At 41.7% G+C, this 20,058-nt stretch overlaps 1 protein-coding gene across 1 annotated transcript in view; it reads right to left on the bottom strand.

The window, feature by feature from the left end:
- Positions 1-20,058, bottom strand: part of LOC106560333 (KICSTOR complex protein SZT2) — a 188,366-nt gene that overhangs the window by 135,805 nt on the left and 32,503 nt on the right. The window contains 14 exon segments of the mRNA XM_082956975.1: positions 5,540-5,637; positions 5,832-6,029; positions 6,249-6,471; positions 6,731-6,899; positions 7,448-7,536; positions 7,870-7,948; positions 8,168-8,404; positions 8,777-8,982; positions 10,685-10,799; positions 14,355-14,491; positions 14,493-14,508; positions 18,974-19,119; positions 19,437-19,566; positions 19,792-20,023. Of these exon segments, the coding sequence (XP_082813101.1) occupies positions 5,540-5,637; positions 5,832-6,029; positions 6,249-6,471; positions 6,731-6,899; positions 7,448-7,536; positions 7,870-7,948; positions 8,168-8,404; positions 8,777-8,982; positions 10,685-10,799; positions 14,355-14,491; positions 14,493-14,508; positions 18,974-19,119; positions 19,437-19,566; positions 19,792-20,023 (2,075 nt within the window).

The raw sequence follows: 20,058 nt of genomic DNA, 5'->3' as shown, positions 1-20,058 counted from the left end.
AACTTGTTGGGGATAGGGAGCAGTATTTGCACGGCCGGATAAAAAACGTACCCGATTTAATCTGGTTACTACTCCTGCCCAGTAACTAGAATATGCATATAATTAGTGGATTTGGATTGAAAACACTCTAAAGTTTCTAAAACTGTTTGAATGGTGTCTGTGACTATAACAGAACTCATATGGCAGTCAAAACCCTGAGACAAATCCTAACAGGAAATGGAAATCTGATGTGTGGAATCACTTCAAACCTTTGCCATTGAAACACACAGGGACTTATTAATCATTTAGCACTTCCTAAGGCTTCCACTAGATGTCGACAGTCTTTACAAAGTGGTTTGAGTCTTCTATGGTAGAAACTGACCCAAAGAGAGGCTTGGGAAGTTGGTCACAGGGGGAGGGCTATTACTACTATGACGCGGGCGCCCATTGGAAACCTTTTGTTCCTAAACGTTTAGTAAGACAATGCAATCGTCCGCCTTGAATATTATTGAAGCTCTGGTTGAAAAAGGCCCTAAAGATTTATGTTATACGTTTGACATGTTTGAACGAATGTAAATATATTTTTTTTGCACATTCGTGACGACAAGTTCCGCGCGCTTCAGTACATTATGAGTAGCCTTCGGAACGCGCTAACGAGAAGGGACTATTGGGACATAAATTAACTTTTTCGAACAAAACTACATTTGTTGTGGACCTGGGATTCCTGGAAGTGCCTTCTGATGAAGATAATCAAAGGTAAGGGAATATTTACGATAGTATTTTTGATTTTAGATGGTTCCAAGATGGCGCTAACATGTATCGCCTAGCCTATTTTTCTGAGCATACCACGTCGTTTATTGCAAAGTGTGATTTCCCAGTAAAGTTATTTTTAAATCTGGCAATGCGGTTGCATTCACGAGATGTTAATCTATAATTCTTTGAATGACAATATTAAATTTTAATAATGTTTTCGAATAGTAATTTTGTAAATTGTAGCGCTGGTTCACCGGAAGCATTTGAGGGAAAATATTTTCTGAACGTTACGCGCCGATGTAAAATGCTGTTTTTATATATAAATATGAACTTTATCGAACAGAAAATGCATGTATTGTGTAACATGATTTCCTATGAGTGTCATCTGATGAAGATTGTCAAAGGTTAGTGCTGCATTTAGCTGTGTTTTGGGTATTTGTGATGCATCTAGTTGCTTTGAAAATGGCAGTGTGATTTTTTTTGGCAGGGTACTCTCCTAACATAATCTAATGTTTTTCTTTTGCTGTAAAGCCTTTTTGAAATCGGACAACGTGGTTCGATTCAGGAGAGGTGTATCTATAAAATGGTGTAAAATAGTAATATGTTTGAGAAATTGAAGTTATAGCATTTATGAGGTTTTGTATTTCGCGCGACGTGATTCCACTGGCTGTTGACTAGAGTGGGACGTTGACAGTTTTTAACAAAGTCAACCATTTTCACTGTAGTGTCCAAAACGTCTTTCAAGCTGTCAGGCATTCCCTTGGCAGCAAGAGCCTCTCGTGGATGCTGCAGTGTACCCAAGTGGTGTCGGGAGAAACTGCTTGCACGTGCGTTACCACTCCACTATGTCCCCCTGTCATGGCTTTTGCGCAATCAGTACAGATACCAACATGAGCAGTAGCTATGTTTGGCTACATACAGACCATTAGTGGAATTCCCGCGAGAAAGAAATGGTTAATGTAATTGGATGTTAATTATTTGACTAGGCTACCTGTATTTGACATTGTGTTGTTATTTTGCTGAACACTAGAAGGTTACATTTTATTTTTGGCAGTGAAACAAGGCTACTCAGGTGAGAAAAAAAACTCACCCAAATGTATAGCCCCGTTGGAAAATATAAATGACTGTCTGAAAATGTGAAGAGAAAAAAAAGTATATATATGAACCACATTTTTATTTGGCGTACCCCCAACGGCATTGCGCGTACCCCTGAAGGAATGTAGTGTGGAAGCCTACCAAAAAACAATTAAGCAACAAATTCAATCCCTTTTAGACAACTTCCTGAACAAAACATTCCACTGTAATAGTGAAGGTGTAAACCTGCCAGTAGAAAACCTAAACTGTGTATTTGACCTCTCAGCTTCCCTATCAAATCTAAAACTGTCAAACACAAAACCGAAGAAAATTAACAACAATGACAAATGGATTGATGAAGAATGCAAATACCTAAGAAAGAAATTGAGAAACCTATCCAACCAAAAACTTGGAGACCCAGAAAACCTGAGTCTACGCCTTCGCTATGGTGAATCACTAAAACAATACAGAAATACACTACGGAAAAAGAAGGAAGAGCACATCAGAAATCAGCTCAATGTAACTGAAGAATCCATAGACTAACCACTTCTTGGAAAATTGGAAAACACTAAACAAACAACACAGTTATCTATCCAAATTGGAGATGTATGGGTAAACCACTTCTCCAATCTTTTTGGCCCTATAACAAAGAACAAACATTAAAAACATATACATGATCAAATACAAATATTTGAATCAACTACTAAAAACTACCAGAACCCACTGGATTCTCCAATTACATTGAATGAACTACAAGAAAAAATAAAAATCCTCCAACCCAAAAAGGCCTGTGGTGTTGATGGTATCCTCAATGAAATGATAAAATATGCAGACAACAAATTCCAATTGGCTATACTAAAACTCATTAACATCATCCTTAGCTCTGGCATTGTCCCCAATATCTGGAACCAAGGACCAAGGACTGAGACTGCACTTGTGAAGGTGGTAAATTACCTTTTAATGACGTCAGACCGAGGCTCTGCATCTGTCCTCGTGCTCCTAGATCTTAGTGCCGCTTTTGATACCATCGATCACCACATTCTTTTGGAGAGATTGGAAACCCAAATTGGTCTACATGGACAAGTTCTGGCCTGGTTTAGATCTTATCTGTCGGAAAGATATCAGTTTGTGAATGGTTTGTCCTCTGACAAATCAATTGTAAATTTCGGTGTTCCTCAAGGTTCCGTTTTAGGACCACTATTGTTTTCACTATATATTTTACCTCTTGGGGATGTCAGTCGAAAACATAATGTTAAATTTCACTGCTATGCGGACGACACACAGCTGTACATTTCAATGAAACATGGTGAAGCCCCAAAATTGCCCTCGCTAGAAGCCTGTGTTTCAGACATAAAGAAGTGGATGGCTGCAAACTTTCTACTTTTAAACTCGGACAAAACAGAGATGCTTGTTCTAGGTCCCAAGAAACAAAGAGATCTTCTGTTGAATCTGACAATTAATCTGGATGGTTGTACAGTCGTCTCAAATAAAAAACTGTGAAGGACCTCAGCGTTACTCTGGACCCTGATCTCTCTTTTGAAGAACATATCAAGACTGTTTCAAGGACAGCTTTTTTCCATCTACGTAACATTGCAAAAATCAGAAACTTTCTGTCCAAAAATGACCCAGAAAAATGAATCCATGCTTTTGTTACTTCTAGGCTGGACTTTTTTTTACTGCTAACCTACAAAGCATTACATGGGCTTGCTCCTACCTATCTTTCCGATTTGGTCCTGCCGTACATACCTACACGTACGCTACGGTCACAAGACGCAGGCCTCCTAATTGTCCCTAGAATTTCTAAGCAAACGCCTGGAGGTAGGGCTTTCTCCTATAGAGCTCCATTTTTATGGAATGGTCTGCCTACCCATGTGAGAGACGCAGACTCAGTCTCAACCTTTAAGTCTTTACTGAAGACTTATCTCTTCAGTAGGTCCTATGATTAAGTATAGTCTGGCCCAGGAGTGTGAAGGTGAACGGAAAGGCTGGAGCAACGAACCGCCCTTGCTGTCTCTGCCTTGCCGGTTCCCCTCTTTCCACTGGGATTCTCTGCCTCTAACCCTATTACAGGGGCTGAGTCACTGGCTTACTGGTGTTCTTCCATGCCGTCCATGGGAGGGGTGCGTCACTTGAGTGGGTTGAGTCACTGACGTGGTCTTCCTGTCTGGGTTGGCGCCCCCCCTTGGGTTGTGCCATGGCGGAGATCTTAGTGGGCTATACTCGGCCTTGTCTTAGGACGGTAAGTTGGTGGTTGTAGACATCCCTCTAGTGGTGTGGGGGCTGTGCTTTGGCAAAGTGGGTGGGGTTATATCCTGCCTGTTTGGCCCTGTCCGGGGGTATCATCGGATGGGGCCACAGTGTCTTCTGATCCCTCCCGTCTCAGCCTCCAGTATTTATGCTGCAGTAGTTTATGTGTCGGGGGGCTAGGGTCAGTCTGTTACATCTGGAGTATTTCTCTTGTCTTATCCGGTGTCCTGTGTGAATTTAAATATGCTCTCTCTAATTCTCTCTTTCTGTCTTTCTCTCGGAGGACCTGAGCCCTAGGACCATGCCTCAGGACTACCTGGCATGATGACTCCTTGCTGTCCCCAGTCCACCTGGCTGTGCTGCTGCTCCAGTTTCAACTGTTCTGCCTGCGGCTATGGAACCCTGACCTGTTCACCGGACGTGCTTGTTGCACCCTCGACAACTACTATGATTATTATTATTTGACCATGCTGGTCATTTATGAACATTTTAACATCTTGACCATGTTCTGTTATAATATCCACCCGGCACAGCCAGAAGAGGACTGGCCACCCCTCATAGCCTGGTTCCTCTCTAGGTTTCTTCCTAGGTTTTTGCCTTTCTAGGGAGTTTTTCCTAGGAAGTTTTTCCTAGCCACCGTGCTTCTTTCACATGCATTGCTTGCTGTTTGGGGTTTTAGGCTGGGTTTCTGTACAGCACTTTGAGATATCAGCTGATGTACGAAGGGCTATATAAATACATTTGATCACCCCAATCCACAAAAGTGGAGACAAATTTGACCCCAAGTACTACCGTGGAATACGTGCCTTCACCCTGCACACCCGAATTGAAAAACAAACAAACCAAAACAAAAGTATTCTCATGCTTTATTGATTTCAAAAAAGCCTTTGACTCAAGTTGGCATGAGGGTCTGCTACACAAATTGATGGAAAGTGGTGTTGGGGGAAAAAACATACGACATTATAAAATACATGTACACAAGCAACAAGTGTGCGGTTAAAATAGGCAAAAAAACACATTTCTTTCCTCAGGGCCGTGGGGTGAGGCAGGGATGCAGCTTAAGCCCCACCCTCTTTAACATATATATCAATGAATTCACGAGGGCACTAGAACAGTTTGCAGCACCCAGTCTCACCCTGCTAGAATCTAAAGTCAAAAATGTCTACTGTTTGCTGATGATCTGGTGCTTCTATCACCTACCAAGGAGGGCCTACAGCAGCACCTAGATCTTCTGCACAGATTCTGTCAGGCCTGGGCCCTGACAGTAAATCTCAGTAAGACCAAAATAATTGTGTTCCAAAAAAGGTCCAGTTGCCAGGGCCACAAACACAAATTCCATCTGGACACGTGCGTTACCAGGATGCACCATGCTTCTACACCTGCATTGCTTGCTGTTTGGGGTTTTAGGCTGGGTTTCTGTACAGCACTTTGTGACATCAGCTGATGTAAGAAGGGCTTTCTAAATACAATTTGATTGATTGATTACCTGCAGGGTACTGGTGGATCCAGTCACTTCTTTACTGTGCTCTATAGTTTGGAATGACATCACCATGTCCTGTCTCTCTGGACGTTTCAGGCACTCCTCTGTCAAGAGAAGGTAACAAACAAAAGTCATTTTGTGCAGGAGTATAAAATGTTACATAATTAAAACAATCATTAGCAGGATTTTGTGGTTTTCAGTCAGTCAACATGTGTTTATAAAGTGCTTTACATTAACTCAGTCTAGACTCCAAAGAGCAAGCAAATGTACAGCAGAAGCACACATTTAGAATGCCTACCTCTGATGACAGGAAGAGAGAAGGGTGCAATATGTCCGTCTCGTTCCCTGTCTAGGATGTGATGCATGAAGGTGACGTTCTCATGGTCAGCCAATGTGATCTCCCGGTCACTGAGCTCGTTTTGCAAGCTGCTGTGGAACAGACTAAGCAGGAGTTCGTTGGGCAGGTAGGGGGCGCCCTGGGACACCTCCGTCTCCACTGCAATACATTTTCATTACTTCAACCACCATTTTCATAATATTGTAGCGACAACACTTAGTGACCTTGTCAAGACGTTTGGACCTCTTGGGGTATAAATGGCTAAGGTGTTGGACGAAGAGTAGGAGGGACCCAGATTTGGGCTATTACCAGAATTTGCCACAATTTATCAATTCATGTTGAAAAAAAATGTGATCTTGAGGACATTATAACATTCACCTCTGCTGAGAGTGAGGAAGAAGATCTCTATCTGTTGGCACTTGGGCAGCAGCTCAATGAGGTCAAACTGGATGGGAACGGTGTGGATGCAGTCCTCAGAGGGTGGGGGGTCCCCTGCCCCGACCACGATGGGAGGGTACACCTGCTCCTTGTTCTGGCACAGCTGGCTCAGGTACTCAAACGTCATCATGGTGGACACAGTGGCCAGATCCCGGGGGAAAATCTGTGGACAAAGTTAATTCACTTTTACAATCAAATGATGAGAGAGGAACCAGACGTAGAGTCGTTCCTCCTCTGGCCGTATCTGTACACACATTTAAACTTTACCTCATCTCTTCATAAGTATTGTAATACTACAGAAACGCATGAATTGGAACTCCCAGCGATTTTACTACTGAATAGCTAGCTACCTTTGACAACAGCTGACAACTGCGAATATAAAAATAACAATTTCATTGATTGATTGATTGATTGGTACTGACCGCCTGGGGTATCTCCTGGTAGGTGAGCTCCTGGAAGTGTCTGTGTTGGTCTCTGGGGCTCCATACTGTCCTACTCTGAGGCTCAACCCAACACTCGGTCACCAGGTTGAGCTCTGTGTCCACATCGATAGCCTCCACCTCTGTATCGTTGTCATCGTCTGTGGAGAAACTGGAGACCCATGATGGAAGATAAGGGATCAGGACAGGAGGACATACGGAAGCTTATTCAGCAATAGCACAATTAACTGACTAAATAACCAGCAAAATATACCCAATAGCAACGTGCACCAAAGCATTCAAAAGGTTTTAAAAAAGTTCTTATAAATGTAACTGTTCTTATAAATAAAACTAACAGTCCTTATAAAAGTAACAGTTCTCATAAATAAAAGTGTTCTTATAAAAGTGTTCTTATAAATAAAAGTAACAGTTCTCAGAAATAAAAGTATCTGTTCTTAGAAATAAAAGTAACAGTTCTCAGAAATAAAAGTATCTGTTCTTAGAAATAAAAGTATCTGATCTTAGAAATAAAAGTATCTGTTCTTAGAAATAAAAGTAACTGTTCTTAGAAATAAAAGTAACTGTTCTTAGAAATAAAAGTAACTGTTCTTAGAAATAAAAGTGTTGGATAATATATGAAGATAATGTGTTGAAATTGTGGAACGTGTGGAATAAAGCAATAGAACCAGTGGCTAAATACTTAATAGAATTCAGTCTCACCTGTCCTTGGTAGAGGTGGAGTGAGGTGGAAACAGGATATACTGGACAATACAGGTGTGACTCTCTCCATCCACCGCCTCTGGCATCCCCTACAGGGACAGCATCACAAGTCATTCTTACCATGAGATTTGTATAGGAATTCAATGCAAACACTGTACAGTAAACTGTCTGGCCTCAATATGTCCAGATAAGAATATGTGTATGTGTGTGGCCTAATTTTTTGCAGTGTTAATGTAGATAATGATAGATGAGTTTTGTTTGGTTTAGACTGAACAATGTTACCTCATTCTGTAAAATGTGTGTAGAAATTGTTCATATCGGCTTGAAGGACCGCTCGAAGGACAATTTTTTTTATGAGTTCATATGGGTTTAGTAAATACTTTGTCTCTAAGTGCCCCAGCCAGTCAGCATTCTACTCTCACCTTCATTGGCAGTTCAGTCACCATGTTGACTATGCCATCTCCACTGGCAGCAAAATGAAAGCCCTCAGAGAGGCGAATCCTGGAGGAAAATCAAAACACACTTTCAGGAAACAAGTCACAAGATGTTAGTAACCCTAAGAACTTCCTAACAGCTCCCTGATATGACAATGATGACTTGTATCCATCAGGAAAGTATTTCTGTGTCATAAAGCATGCCAGCATATAGATATTCAGGTAAACCGGTGTAACGCACATCAAAAACTTTACAGGTAACATTAAATATGCCAGGGGGACTCACTCAGACAGCATGGACAGTATATGAGCCACAGCCTGTAGGGGAACGGTAGATCCAAGGCCGCCCTGCACCGTCCAGACCCAGCGCTGGTGGAGAAAGTAGCGTGAAAGAAACGCTAGGCTGGACGAGGCTGCGCGATTGGCTGCCATACTGAGGGGCGCGGTCATGCTGGGGAGCTGGGTGAAGTTCTCCATGTTCAGAATGAAGGGCGTCCGGAAGTCTGACGGAAGCTTATCGTAGCTTCAGGGGGAGATTGGACACTGTTAGATTCAGAGCACTCATAATCCAAACAAAAATCTGATGCTTTATGTCTCGTGACCTCAATAATTGTAATCTACAGTAAAAAGCCACGTGACTGAAAAAATATAAATTGGAATCACTTAATTTTACAGTACAGAAACCAGATATTTCCTAATTACATTATAAAATGGTAATTACACAGCAATAAGTACATCAATAAACTTGTTTGTTTCTTTGAAAACATTAGTGTAAATTGAAATGCTACCATCCGACTGTTTTGGTATTGCAAGTTAACCAGCATTATTTCAAATCAGTTGTGCCTGCTGGGTAACTTCCATGCTCAAGGCACAAATCTGAATACATTCCATTGACCTGATGAGCAGTTTCTCCAGAGGTTTGTTGAGGACAACCATACATGGCCGGTCAGACAACGCAGGTTTGGAATTAGGGAGAGGAGGGGACTTGGCGCGGGAGGCGTGCCCCAGAATCTTCCTCTTGGTCTTGGGCGTAGCCTCCTTGTTCTGGATGCGCTGAGGGAAGCGAAGCCTCAGGATCTGCTCCCGCAACTCATCCACTATCTAGAAGATGAAGGGCAGAGAAAAGGATGAGCTGAAGAATAGGATAGGTTAGTTCCCTCACAGACAGCTGTTTAGTTCACTTCCCTTAATTGGCATTTCAGGAATTTGTCTTGCATCTTCAGCCATGAGTTAACAATCAACATTTACAGACAACATTGACACTGTCGTGTCTTTGGGGTACCATTAAACTGAAGACATGTTTATCAATTAACTCCCTGTAATTATTATCACGCGATTAAACTGATTCATCGTTTAATTGTAATTAACTAGGAGATCGGGGCACCAAGGAAAATATTCAGATTTGTACATGAACGCTCACTCATTCGGGAACAACTGCAATCAATATATATATATACGCTCAGTGTGTCGTCGGGATCCTTGTTGATCTGCTCTCTCTCTCTCTCTCTCTCTCTCTCTCTCTCTCTCTCTCTCTCTCTCTCTCTCTCTCTCTCTCTCTCTCTCTCTCTCTCTCTCTCTCTCTCTCTCTCTCTCTCTCTCTCTCTCTCTCTCTCTCTCTCTCTCTCTCTCTCTCTCTCTCTCTCTCTCTCTCTCCTCTCTCTCTCCCTCTCTCTCTCTCTCTCTCTCTCTCTCTCTCTCTCTCTCTCTCTCTCTCTCTCTCTCTCTCTCTCTCTCTCTCTCTCTCTCTCTCTCTCTCTCTCTCTCTCTCTCTCTCTAATGTCATTATAGAATGGATGTTTCATTGGTCTTCACGTTCAATGATATAATTTCTAGCTGCAGACTATTAATTAATATCAAAGACTTGTTCTTATTCTGTCGGTATCAATAGTCTAAAAGTTAACCACCTGGTATAGTTCACCTTCAGTATAGGAATTGGATGGTCAAACCTATTGGCCAACTCGCAATGGAGTGGAGGCCTGGTTTGAAGAAAGTAAATCAGGGTGGGGTTTTATAGTGAACATAGAACAGGCTTGTCAAATGACGCCTGGTCCTGTCTGTGTCCCTGGGGGGCGTGCCGATGACTGATTTAATCTTTGAACATAAATACATTCTATCACATTAACATCAGTACACAGCATCTCAATGTATCACAAATAGCTTTATCCTTATTAATACATTCTATACAACCATTTGGATGCACGTCCTGATGTTGAGGCTATTATATAAACAGTTTTATGGTAATATGGCTATATTGTCTCTTCTGAGTATCACAGAATTGTACCAAGCGGACCAGTTCGTAGCTGGATTCTTCACCAATCTTTCATACCTTCTCCAGAACATAAATGTCATTCGGTTCCCCAATTCTGTGAGTTGGAAGAATTTCCTGTGTCTTTCTATGGGACCCCTCTGTGTCTCAACTGGGCCATGTGGTTGTAAGATTCTCCTCTGGAATTTTACAACCCCTTCACACAGGGCCTGGGTGGGGGGAGGTAGGTTGGGGGGATGGTGCAAGGGGGAGGGGGTCAACTGTCCTCCCTGTACTCAAAGAGGCCAACGTCATGACAACACAAATGGCAACAAAAGGTCATACCAACAGATGTCTGCAGCATTCTGAGGAAAATGTGTCATGTTTTCACCTAGTGAGTGACATATTTTACTAGTCACACAAGTTTGTACTGAACACTTCCCTCTGCTTGTTAGTACCATATACAGTGAGGAGAAATAAGAACAGCTCGAGATTAAAAATATATCCTCTATTCAAAAAATTTTAAAGTATTTTTGGTGTATAGAACATGTCCAGTACCTTGTTCCTGGTGTGGGCCAGGGTGCTGATAGGAAAGCCCAGCCTCAGAACCATACAGGGGAGCTTGGAGATCAGACGCACCAGATAGAAGGAGTTGGGGGGCTGGTCAGAGGCACTGGGGACAGGACATTCATTAAAATCTTCCTCAAGTCATGTACTGTAACTCAATCCTGACAAGTGTGCAAATAGAATGTTTTCTTTCAAATACTTTGTGCATGTGATTGAATATGCTTCAAGTGGGTTAGCCTTTATGAGACTTTTCCATTGGTTCATTCAGTCATAGTTTAAAAGGGATGAATTGAGATTTTAGCAATGAAGGAGTGAGACAGACCTAGGTTCAAATAGTATATATATTTTCTTTTAAATACTTAAAGGAATACTTTGAGATGTTGGCAATGAAGCCCTTTATCTATAGTCGGTTGCGAAAGTATTCACCCCCTTGACATTTTGTTGCCTTACAACCTGGAACTAAAACGGATTTGTTGGGGGTTTGTATAATTTGATTTACACAACATGCCTACCACTTTGAAGATGCAAAATATTTTTTTATTGTGAAACAAGAAATAAGACAAAAAAACAGAAACCTTGAGTGTGCAAACCATTCATTTTTTTAATTTCACTTCACCAATTTGGACTATTTAGTGTATGTAAATTACATGAAATCCAAAAAAATATATATTTAAAACTACAGGTTGTAATGCAACAAAATAGGAAAAACGCCAAGGTGGGTAAATAGTATTTAGATTCTTCAAAGTAGCCACCCTTTGCCTTGATGACAGCTTTTCACACTCTCGGCATTCCCTCAAACAGCTTCATGAGGAATGCTTTTCCAACACTCTTGAAGGAGTTCCCACATATGCTGAGCACTTGTGGGCTGCTTTTCCTTCACTCTGCAGTCCAACTCATCCCAAACCATCTCAATTCGGTTGAGGTCAGGTGATTGTGGAGGCCAGGTCATCTGATGCAGCACTCCATCACTCTTCTTCTTGGTCAAATATCCCTTACACAGCCTGGAAGTGTGTTTTGGGTCATTGTCCTGTTGAAAAACAAATGATAGTCCCTCTAAGCGCAAACCAGATGGGATGGCATATCGCTGCAGAATGCTGTGGTAGCCATGCTGGTTAAGTGTGCCTTGAATTCTAAATAAATCACAGACAGGGTCACCAGCAAAGCACCCCCACACCATCACACCTCCATGCTTCACGGTGGGAGCCACACATGCGGAGATCATCCATTCACCTACTCTGTGTCTCACAAACACATAGCGGTTGGAACCAAAAATCTCAAATTTGGACTCATCAGACCAAAGGACAGATTTCCAACGGTCTAATGTCCATTGCTCGTGTTTCTTGGCCCAAGCAAGTCTTTTCAAGCAAGTAGTGGTTTCTTTGCAATGAAGGCCTGATGAGAGCCAGTTTCATCATAGCGCTCGATGGTTTTTGCGACTGCACTTGAAGAATCTTTCAAAGGTCTTGAAATGTTCCACACTGACTGACCTTCATGTCTTAAACGATGGACTGTTGTTTCTCTTTGCTTATTTGAGCTGTTCTTGCCATAATATGGACTTGGTCTTTTACCAAATAGGGCTATCTTCTGTATACCACCCCTACCTTGTCACAACACAACTGATTGGCTCAAACACATTAACCTCTCTGGGCTGGGGGGCAGTATTTCCACGTTCGGATGAAAAGCGTGCCCAGAGTAAACTGATTTGGATAGATTTGGATAGAAAACCCTCTGAAGTTTTGTGAGAGTAACAGAACTCATATGGCAGGCGAAAACCTAAGAAGAATCCAACCAGGAAGTGGGAAATCTGAGGTTCGTAGTTTTTCAAGTGATTGCCTATCCAATATACAGTGTAAATTTGGTCAGATTGCACTTCCTAAGGCTTCCACTAGATGTCAACAGTCTTCAGAACGTAGTTTCAGGCTTCTATTGTAAAAAGGGAGAGAATGAGAGCTGTTTGAACCAGTGGTCTGGCTGAAAGCCTTTAGTTTAGTCACGCGTGTGGCCGTGAGCACGAGCTCCGTTCCCTTTCGTTTCTAAAGACAAAGGAATTGTCCGGTTGGAATATTATTGAAGATTTATGATAAAAACATCCTAAAGATTGATTCTATACAGCGTTTGACATGTTTCTACAAACTGTAATGGAACTTTTTTGACTTTTCGTCTGGACTTCGTGCCCCCGCCTTGTGCATTTGGAATAGTGAACTAAACGCGCGAACAAAAAGGAGGTATTTTGACATAAAGATTAACTTTATGGAACAAAACAAACATTTATTGTGGAACTGGGATTCCTGGGAGTGCATTCCGATGAAGATCATCAAAGGTAAGTGAATATTTATAACGCTATTTCTGACTTTTACTGACTCCGCAACATGGCGGGTATCTGTATGGCTTGTTTTGGTTGCTGCTCGCTGTACTCAGATTATTGCATGGTGTGCTTTCACCGTAAAGCTATTTTGAAATCTGACACAGCGGTTGCATTAAGGAGAAGTGTATCTTTAATTCTATGCATAACACTTGTATCTTTCATCAATGTTTATGATGAGTATTTCTCGTAAATTAATGTGGCTCTCTGCAAAATCACCGTATGTTTTGGAAGCAAAACATTTCTGATCATAACGCACCAATGTAAACTGAGATTTTTTGGATATGAATATGAACTTTATCGAACAAAACATACATGTATTGTGTAACATGAAGTCCTATGAGTGCCATCTGATGTAGATCATCAAAGGTTAGTCATTAATTTTATCTCCATTTCTGCTTTTTGTGACTCCTCTCTTTGGCTGGAAAATTGCTGTTTTTTTGTGACTAGGCGCTGACCTAACATAATCGCATGGTATGCTTTCACCGTAAAGCCTTTTTGAAATCTGACACTGTCGTTGGATTAACAAGAAGTTAATCTTTAAAATGGTGTATAATACTTGTATGTTTGAGGAATTGTAATTATGAGATTTCTGTTGTTTGAATTTGGCGCCCTGCACTTTCACTGGCTGTTGTCAAACCGATTCCCGTTAACGGGATTTGATCCCTAAGAAGTTTAAGAAGGAAAGAAATTCCACAAATTAACTTTTAACAAATGCATTCCAGGTGACTACCTCATGAAGCTGGTGGTTGACAGAATGCCAAGAGTGTGCAAAGCTGTCATCAAGGCAAAGGGTGGGTACTTTGAAGAATCTCATATATAAAATATATTTTGATTCGTTTAACACTTTTTTGGTTATTACACGATTCCATATGTGTTATTTCATAGTTTTGATGTCTTCAATATTATTCTACAATGTAGAAAATAGTACAAATAAAGAAAAACCCTTGAATGAGTAGGTGTGTCCAAACTTTGGACTGGTACTACAGATATTTCAAGGGTTGTACAGAAGTTAGAGGCAGTTTCGCGTGCCAATGCTGTAGATTTCCAGTCATTGCGCTAACGCTAGTTAGAAATTGTGCTAACGCTAGTTAGCAACTTCCTTCAAACTGCAAGCAGAGACATAAAAATAGTATCCATGAGTTTAGCCGACTCTGGGGAAGTAGCTAAAGATCTTCATTGCCAAAATCTTGACGTATCCCTTTAAGTATTTGAAAGAAAAGAATAATACTATTTGAACTCAGGTCCGTCTCATTCCACATTGTGAACTATTTACCATGAGTCTCTATTCCACCATACCTGTATATGAGCTTGACGTATGAGTATCCCTCCACCAGAACGAAGCTGCTCCAGTCCCTCAGTAGGGAGGTGAGGGCTGAGTGAGAGATACGACACTGGATGGTGCTGAACCGCCCGTTGCTACCGGCAGTGTGAAGGGTGCTTGGGCAAAGGCCTGCAGAGAGAAAAGTATTTGAATGCACGGTATCTCTGTGCATTCAAATTGCCATCGATAAAATGCAATTGTGTTCGTTGACCGTAGCTTATGCCTGCCCATACCATAACCCCACCACAACCATGGGGCACTCTGTTCACAACATTGACATCAGCAAAACCGCTCGCCCACACAACGCCATACATGCTGTCTGCCATCTGCCCTGTACAGTTGAAGCAGGGATTAATCTGTGAAGTGCAGACTTCTCCAGCGTGCCAGTGGCCATTGAAGGTGTGCATTTGCCAACTGAAGTCGTTTACAACCCCGAATTGCAGTCAGGTCAAGACCCTGGTGAGGATGATGAGCACGCAGATGAGCTTCCTTGAGACGGTTTCTGACAGTTTGTGCAGAAATTCTTCGCTTGTACAAACCCACAGTTTCATCAGCTGGTCTCAGATGATCCCGCAGGTGAAAAAGACAGATGTGGAGGTCCTGGGCTGGAGTGGTTACACGTGGTCTGCGGTTGTGAGGCTGGTTGGACGTACTGCCAAATTCTTTAAAACGATGTTGGAGGCGGCTTATGGTAGAGAAATTAACATTAAATTCTCTGGCAACAGGGATGTAAACAAATTTGTGCACAACATTTGCGAGAAATAAGCTTTTTGTGAGTATGGAACATTTCTGGGATCTTTTATTTTAGCTCATGAAACCAACACTTTACATATTGCAATTATATTTTTGTTCAGTATACAGTGGTTCCTCCTTTAACCTGTTTGGGCTAGGGGGCAGTATTGAGAATTTTGGAAAAAATATGTGCCCATTTTTAACTGCCTCCTACACCCAACTCAGAAGCTAGAATATGCATATTATTGTTCAGGTTTGGATAGAAAACACCCTAAAGTTTCTAAAACTGTTTGAATGGTGTCTGTGAGTATAACAGAACTCCTATGGGCAGGCAAAAACCCTGACAAGGTTTCATGCAGGAAGTGGCCTGTCTGACAAGGAGTCGTGCGTCTTGCATCTGTTTATTGAAGAGTAAGGATCTTAGCTGTAACGTGACAATTCCCAGGGCTCCAATAGGCTCTCAGAACCCGGGAAAAACCTGAACGATGACGAGGCAGCCTCTGGCTGAAACAGATTATCGCCTTATCCAAGTGGCCGATCAGAGGACCATTGAATGAGGCGCCGTGCACGATTCGCCCCCGTGGAGAAATTTCATTCGGCTGTTTAGCTTATTGCAGATTCCCGGTCGGAATATTATCGCTTTTCTACGAGATAAATGGCATAAAAATTGGTTTTAAACAGCGGTTGACATGCTTCGAAGTACGGTAATGGAATATTTAGACATTTTTTTGTCACGCCATGCGCCATGCGCACGACCGTTATTTACCATAGTGTCTAGAACGCACGAACAAAACAGAGGATATTTGGATATAACGATGGATTATTTGGGACCAAACCTACATTTGTTATTGAAGTAAAAGTCCTGGGAGTGCATTCTGACGAAGAACAGGAAAGGTAAGAACATTTTTCTTATAGGAAATAGGATTTTGGTGAAGGGCTAATCTTGCCGGGTGTCTAAATAGCTAGCCGTGATGGCTGGGCTATGTACTTAGAATATTGCAAAATGTGCTTCATCCGAAAAGCTATTTTAAAATCAGACATATCGAGTGCATAGAGGAGTAATGTATCTATAATTCTTAAAATAATTGTTATGCTTTTTGTGAACGTTTATCGTGAGTAATTTAGCAAACTGTTAGTAAATTCCCCGGAAGTTTGCGGGGAGTATGCTTTTTCTGAACGTCACATGCTAATGTAAAAAGCTGTTTTTTGATATAAATATGAACTTGATTGAACAGACATGCATGTATTGTATAACATAATGTCCTAGGTGTGTCATCTGATGAAGATCATAAAAGGTTAGTGCTGCATTTAGCTGTGGTTTGGGTTTTTGTGACATTATATGCTAGCTTGAAAAATGGGTGTCTGATTATTTCTGGCTGGGCACTCTCCTGACATAATCTAATGTTTTGCTTTCGTTGTAAAGCCTTTTTGAAATCGGACAGTGTGGTTAGATTAAGGAGAGTCTTGTCTTTAAATAGCTGTAAAATAGTCATATGTTTGAGAAATTGAAAGTAATAGTATTTCAAACGATTCAAAAATCGCGCCACTGAATTCAGGTGGCTGTTACGTAGGTGGGACGAATTCGTCCCGCCTTGCCCATAGAGGTTAAAAGTTGCAGCGTACCGCGGCGCAGCTTGCATGGTTCCGCAGAATTCTATGGCACGTTATTTCAGTTTGAACAACCGGTACCATTAAAGCTAGTTAGTGCTAGTTTGACCACCAGAGGGCATCTTTGAGAAGCATTTGATAGCCTTCAATAATGGCTGCACTAGAGAATGTGGGCATGCGGGAGACCAGGGTTCAATTCCCCGACGGGGAGGAAGGAGTAGGCTGTCCTTGTAAATAGTAAATAAGAATTTCTTCTTAACTGATTCCATGTGTTATTTCATAGTTGTGGTATCTTTACTATTATTCTATAATGTAGAAAATAGTCAAAATAAAGAAAAACCCTGGAATGAGTAGGTGTGTCCAAACTATTGACTGGTACTTGTTTAATTAATTTGATTAATATTATGGTGTTTCTATTCCAAGAAAAACTAAAAAACCTCTGGGTTTGTGTTAGGATGGAACGGAAAATATAGCGCTGTACAACTTGACGGTCGGGAGTACAGTACTAGGCTATGTAGTTAAAGAATCCAGTGTCCTGCGGGCACACAGGAGACCGGGGTTCAATTACCAGACGGGAGGAAGGAGTATGCTGTCCTTGTAAATAAGAATTTGTTCTTAAATGACTTGCTTAGTTAAATAAAGGTTACACTAAGAGCATATAATTTCTACACCCTAATTTTCTAATTCTAGTCTAACCAATACCCAAACGGAGATTCAGTGAAAATAAAAATCTCATTGAATTATCAAGACCAGTCCCCATGCTTGTCTCAGAGCAGCGCGAAATGGTGCTAAAATAGTCGTAGGCTTTTGCTTCAAATCCTATTGCTTCTAACTTCAATATGCTCTTTAAACAAATAAGACCTACACCACTTTTAACAGGACATTACTCAACACTACTGAGACTCATGTCGCCTACGGTAGGCCTACACTATATCAAAAAATATGACATGACTCTCTGCCAATAATTAAATACAGAGGATTGGAGGATATTTCTGTAATTCAGTGATATTTATTGCCATATTAATTCGTTATGGATCCATAACTGAATAAACATCTGCATTTTGAAAGAGTATTTTTATTATTATTTTATTAATGAAAGCATAAAGATGCCATTATTAGTTACATTGTTTTAGTTTGAATGTGCAGACTGGCACTAAGAACAGAACAGCGGGAACGTTTCCATAGTCAGCGCCATTATTAGTACAATGCCCCCTTAAAGTGTTGCCAGTGTGGCGGGGTGGGCTAGGTCGGTCTCCTGTGCACGGCTCTGTGGCCCATCCCGTGCCCCCTGCCCTCATGCCTTGAACCTTGCGCGCTTTCGGTGGATACAGCTGGAGAACTGCAAGGCAGTCCCATTGTGCGCCACTCGGGAGCCATGAACAATATATATTGTCCTGCTAATAATATCTGTGAGAATATCCAAAGGGCTTTTATATAATTCTAAATGAATAATAATAATAACAATATTTTGGAGATGATTTTGTTTTCAAATAACGAGAAAAAGGCTATTCTTGAACATGGGGTGAGACATTGTTACCAATTTGTAAATAAAGCCAGTTTGTTATTTAGAATGATTTATTTGTTTTTAGAGGGAGAAAAAACATAAACCTACAGTTATCTCATGGGTCTCCCAGTCGAGGCCCGGCATGGGTATTGAACCAGCATCTGCAGCAACACAGCTTGCACTGCTATGCAGTCTCTTAGACCGTTGCTATGCAGTGTCTTAGTTGTTCCACTCAGGCACTATACAACGTGACCGGTCGGGAGTGGCCAACAGTACTACAGTAAGAGCAAAATAATCCTAACAAAATAAAATTAGAAAAACCTTAGTGTAAACAACAGTTTTAGTAAGTAATACTTCAGTCGTGCACAATTAGCAGTCACTATGTAGGTTTATGTCACCCATTCATTGTCAGTTAGAGACACAGTAGGACCCAAAAGCATAATCAGTGCTCTAACTCCCCCTTGCGCTGGTCTGGAGCAATGAAGTGGTGACGCAGGGTACCGTACTAAACCACAAATTACCTCTAAGTCCCGCAGCGTGAGCTCGCAACTTTTAAAGGAGGAACCACTGTACAATAGTTGGTGCGTAGACCTGAAACAGTCAGTAGCGGAACAAGAGAAGGTCCACAGTTCTCTCTCTCTACTATTTGACTGGGAGTGGACAGTAAAAATTGCTCCCAGTGATGATATTGATAAATTGACAACTCTATTGAAAAAAAAAAAAGGTACAATAACTAAGGGCATCTCTCACATGTCGTGCTCCAGGATGATGGTGATGCGGTGCATGTGAAGCCATCTCTGCCAGAAGTTTGCATCCATGGACAGGATGGGCTTCCAGTATGAGGCAAACTGGGACTGGGAGGAGTCTTTAGAGCAACTGTGCTGTAGGGAGAGAACCTGGAGGACAGAACAGGGCTCTGGTCAAAAGTAGTGCACTATGTAGGGAATAAGGTGGCATTTGGGACACAGGCTGTGACTATGTGTCCTGAGGTAAATAGAGTCGGTGTGGCTTGTGACAACACAGTACAGAAAATCACGATCACAATCACAATATTTGCAAGTAAAACATTCAAAATAGCCTCTATTTGCTGAATCAATGTTACTTAGAGCAGGCATAGTACCTCCAGCCTGGTAAAATAAAGGCAAAATAAACGAATTAGGCTCAGTCCCTAATGGTGAAAATACATTGTATGAAAGCCAGACAGAGAAGATACCGGCATGGTGGATCCAGGGTGGATGTAGAAGAGAGGAACTCCGTTCTTGGTGCTCTCAGGTATGGTGTAATTCTCTGGGAGAGAGTTAAAGGACTGCAAGTGGACCAGCATCTGATCCGTCTGGTTTATACTACAGAGGGCAGAATAACGTGTTAACAAGAGAAATGCACAGTATATACGCTCACAAAATTGTTTGAAGCAAGGCACTTTAAACAACCCCCTATCCTGAGGTACTACTCCGTGGCTGACCCTGTATCTCTCAATGTGTGTAGTTGAGGAGGGATGAGATAAGCAGAAGACAAATCTAATTTTCTCACACTCACAAAATTGCCAATACAGTATCTATTCAATTGACCTCTGCAGTGTGTTCCAAAATCGTCGTATGACAGAGGTGCGGTATGGGGAGGTGATGGGTTTCCTCAGAGTACAGCTGATATCATGGAGGATGTCGTAGCTTCCCTCCATGGTGACTTCTACCCAGGTGGTCCTCTTGGCAGGGTCCAGGGGCCACTGGGCCACCGCTAGGTACTCTATTTGCATGTTGTGTTTCCATAGCAACACCAGCTTCACCTCCAGCTGGGTGCCACCTAGTGGGAAAGAGAGCAGAACAGACACAAACACA

Source organism: Salmo salar, chromosome 10 (genome assembly GCF_965601325.2).
Source record: "Salmo salar chromosome 10, fSalSal1, whole genome shotgun sequence".
Lineage (NCBI taxonomy): Eukaryota > Metazoa > Chordata > Actinopteri > Salmoniformes > Salmonidae > Salmo > Salmo salar.
The sequence above is the reverse complement of the archived record's forward strand: the minus strand, read 5'-3'. Positions and strand labels throughout refer to the sequence as shown.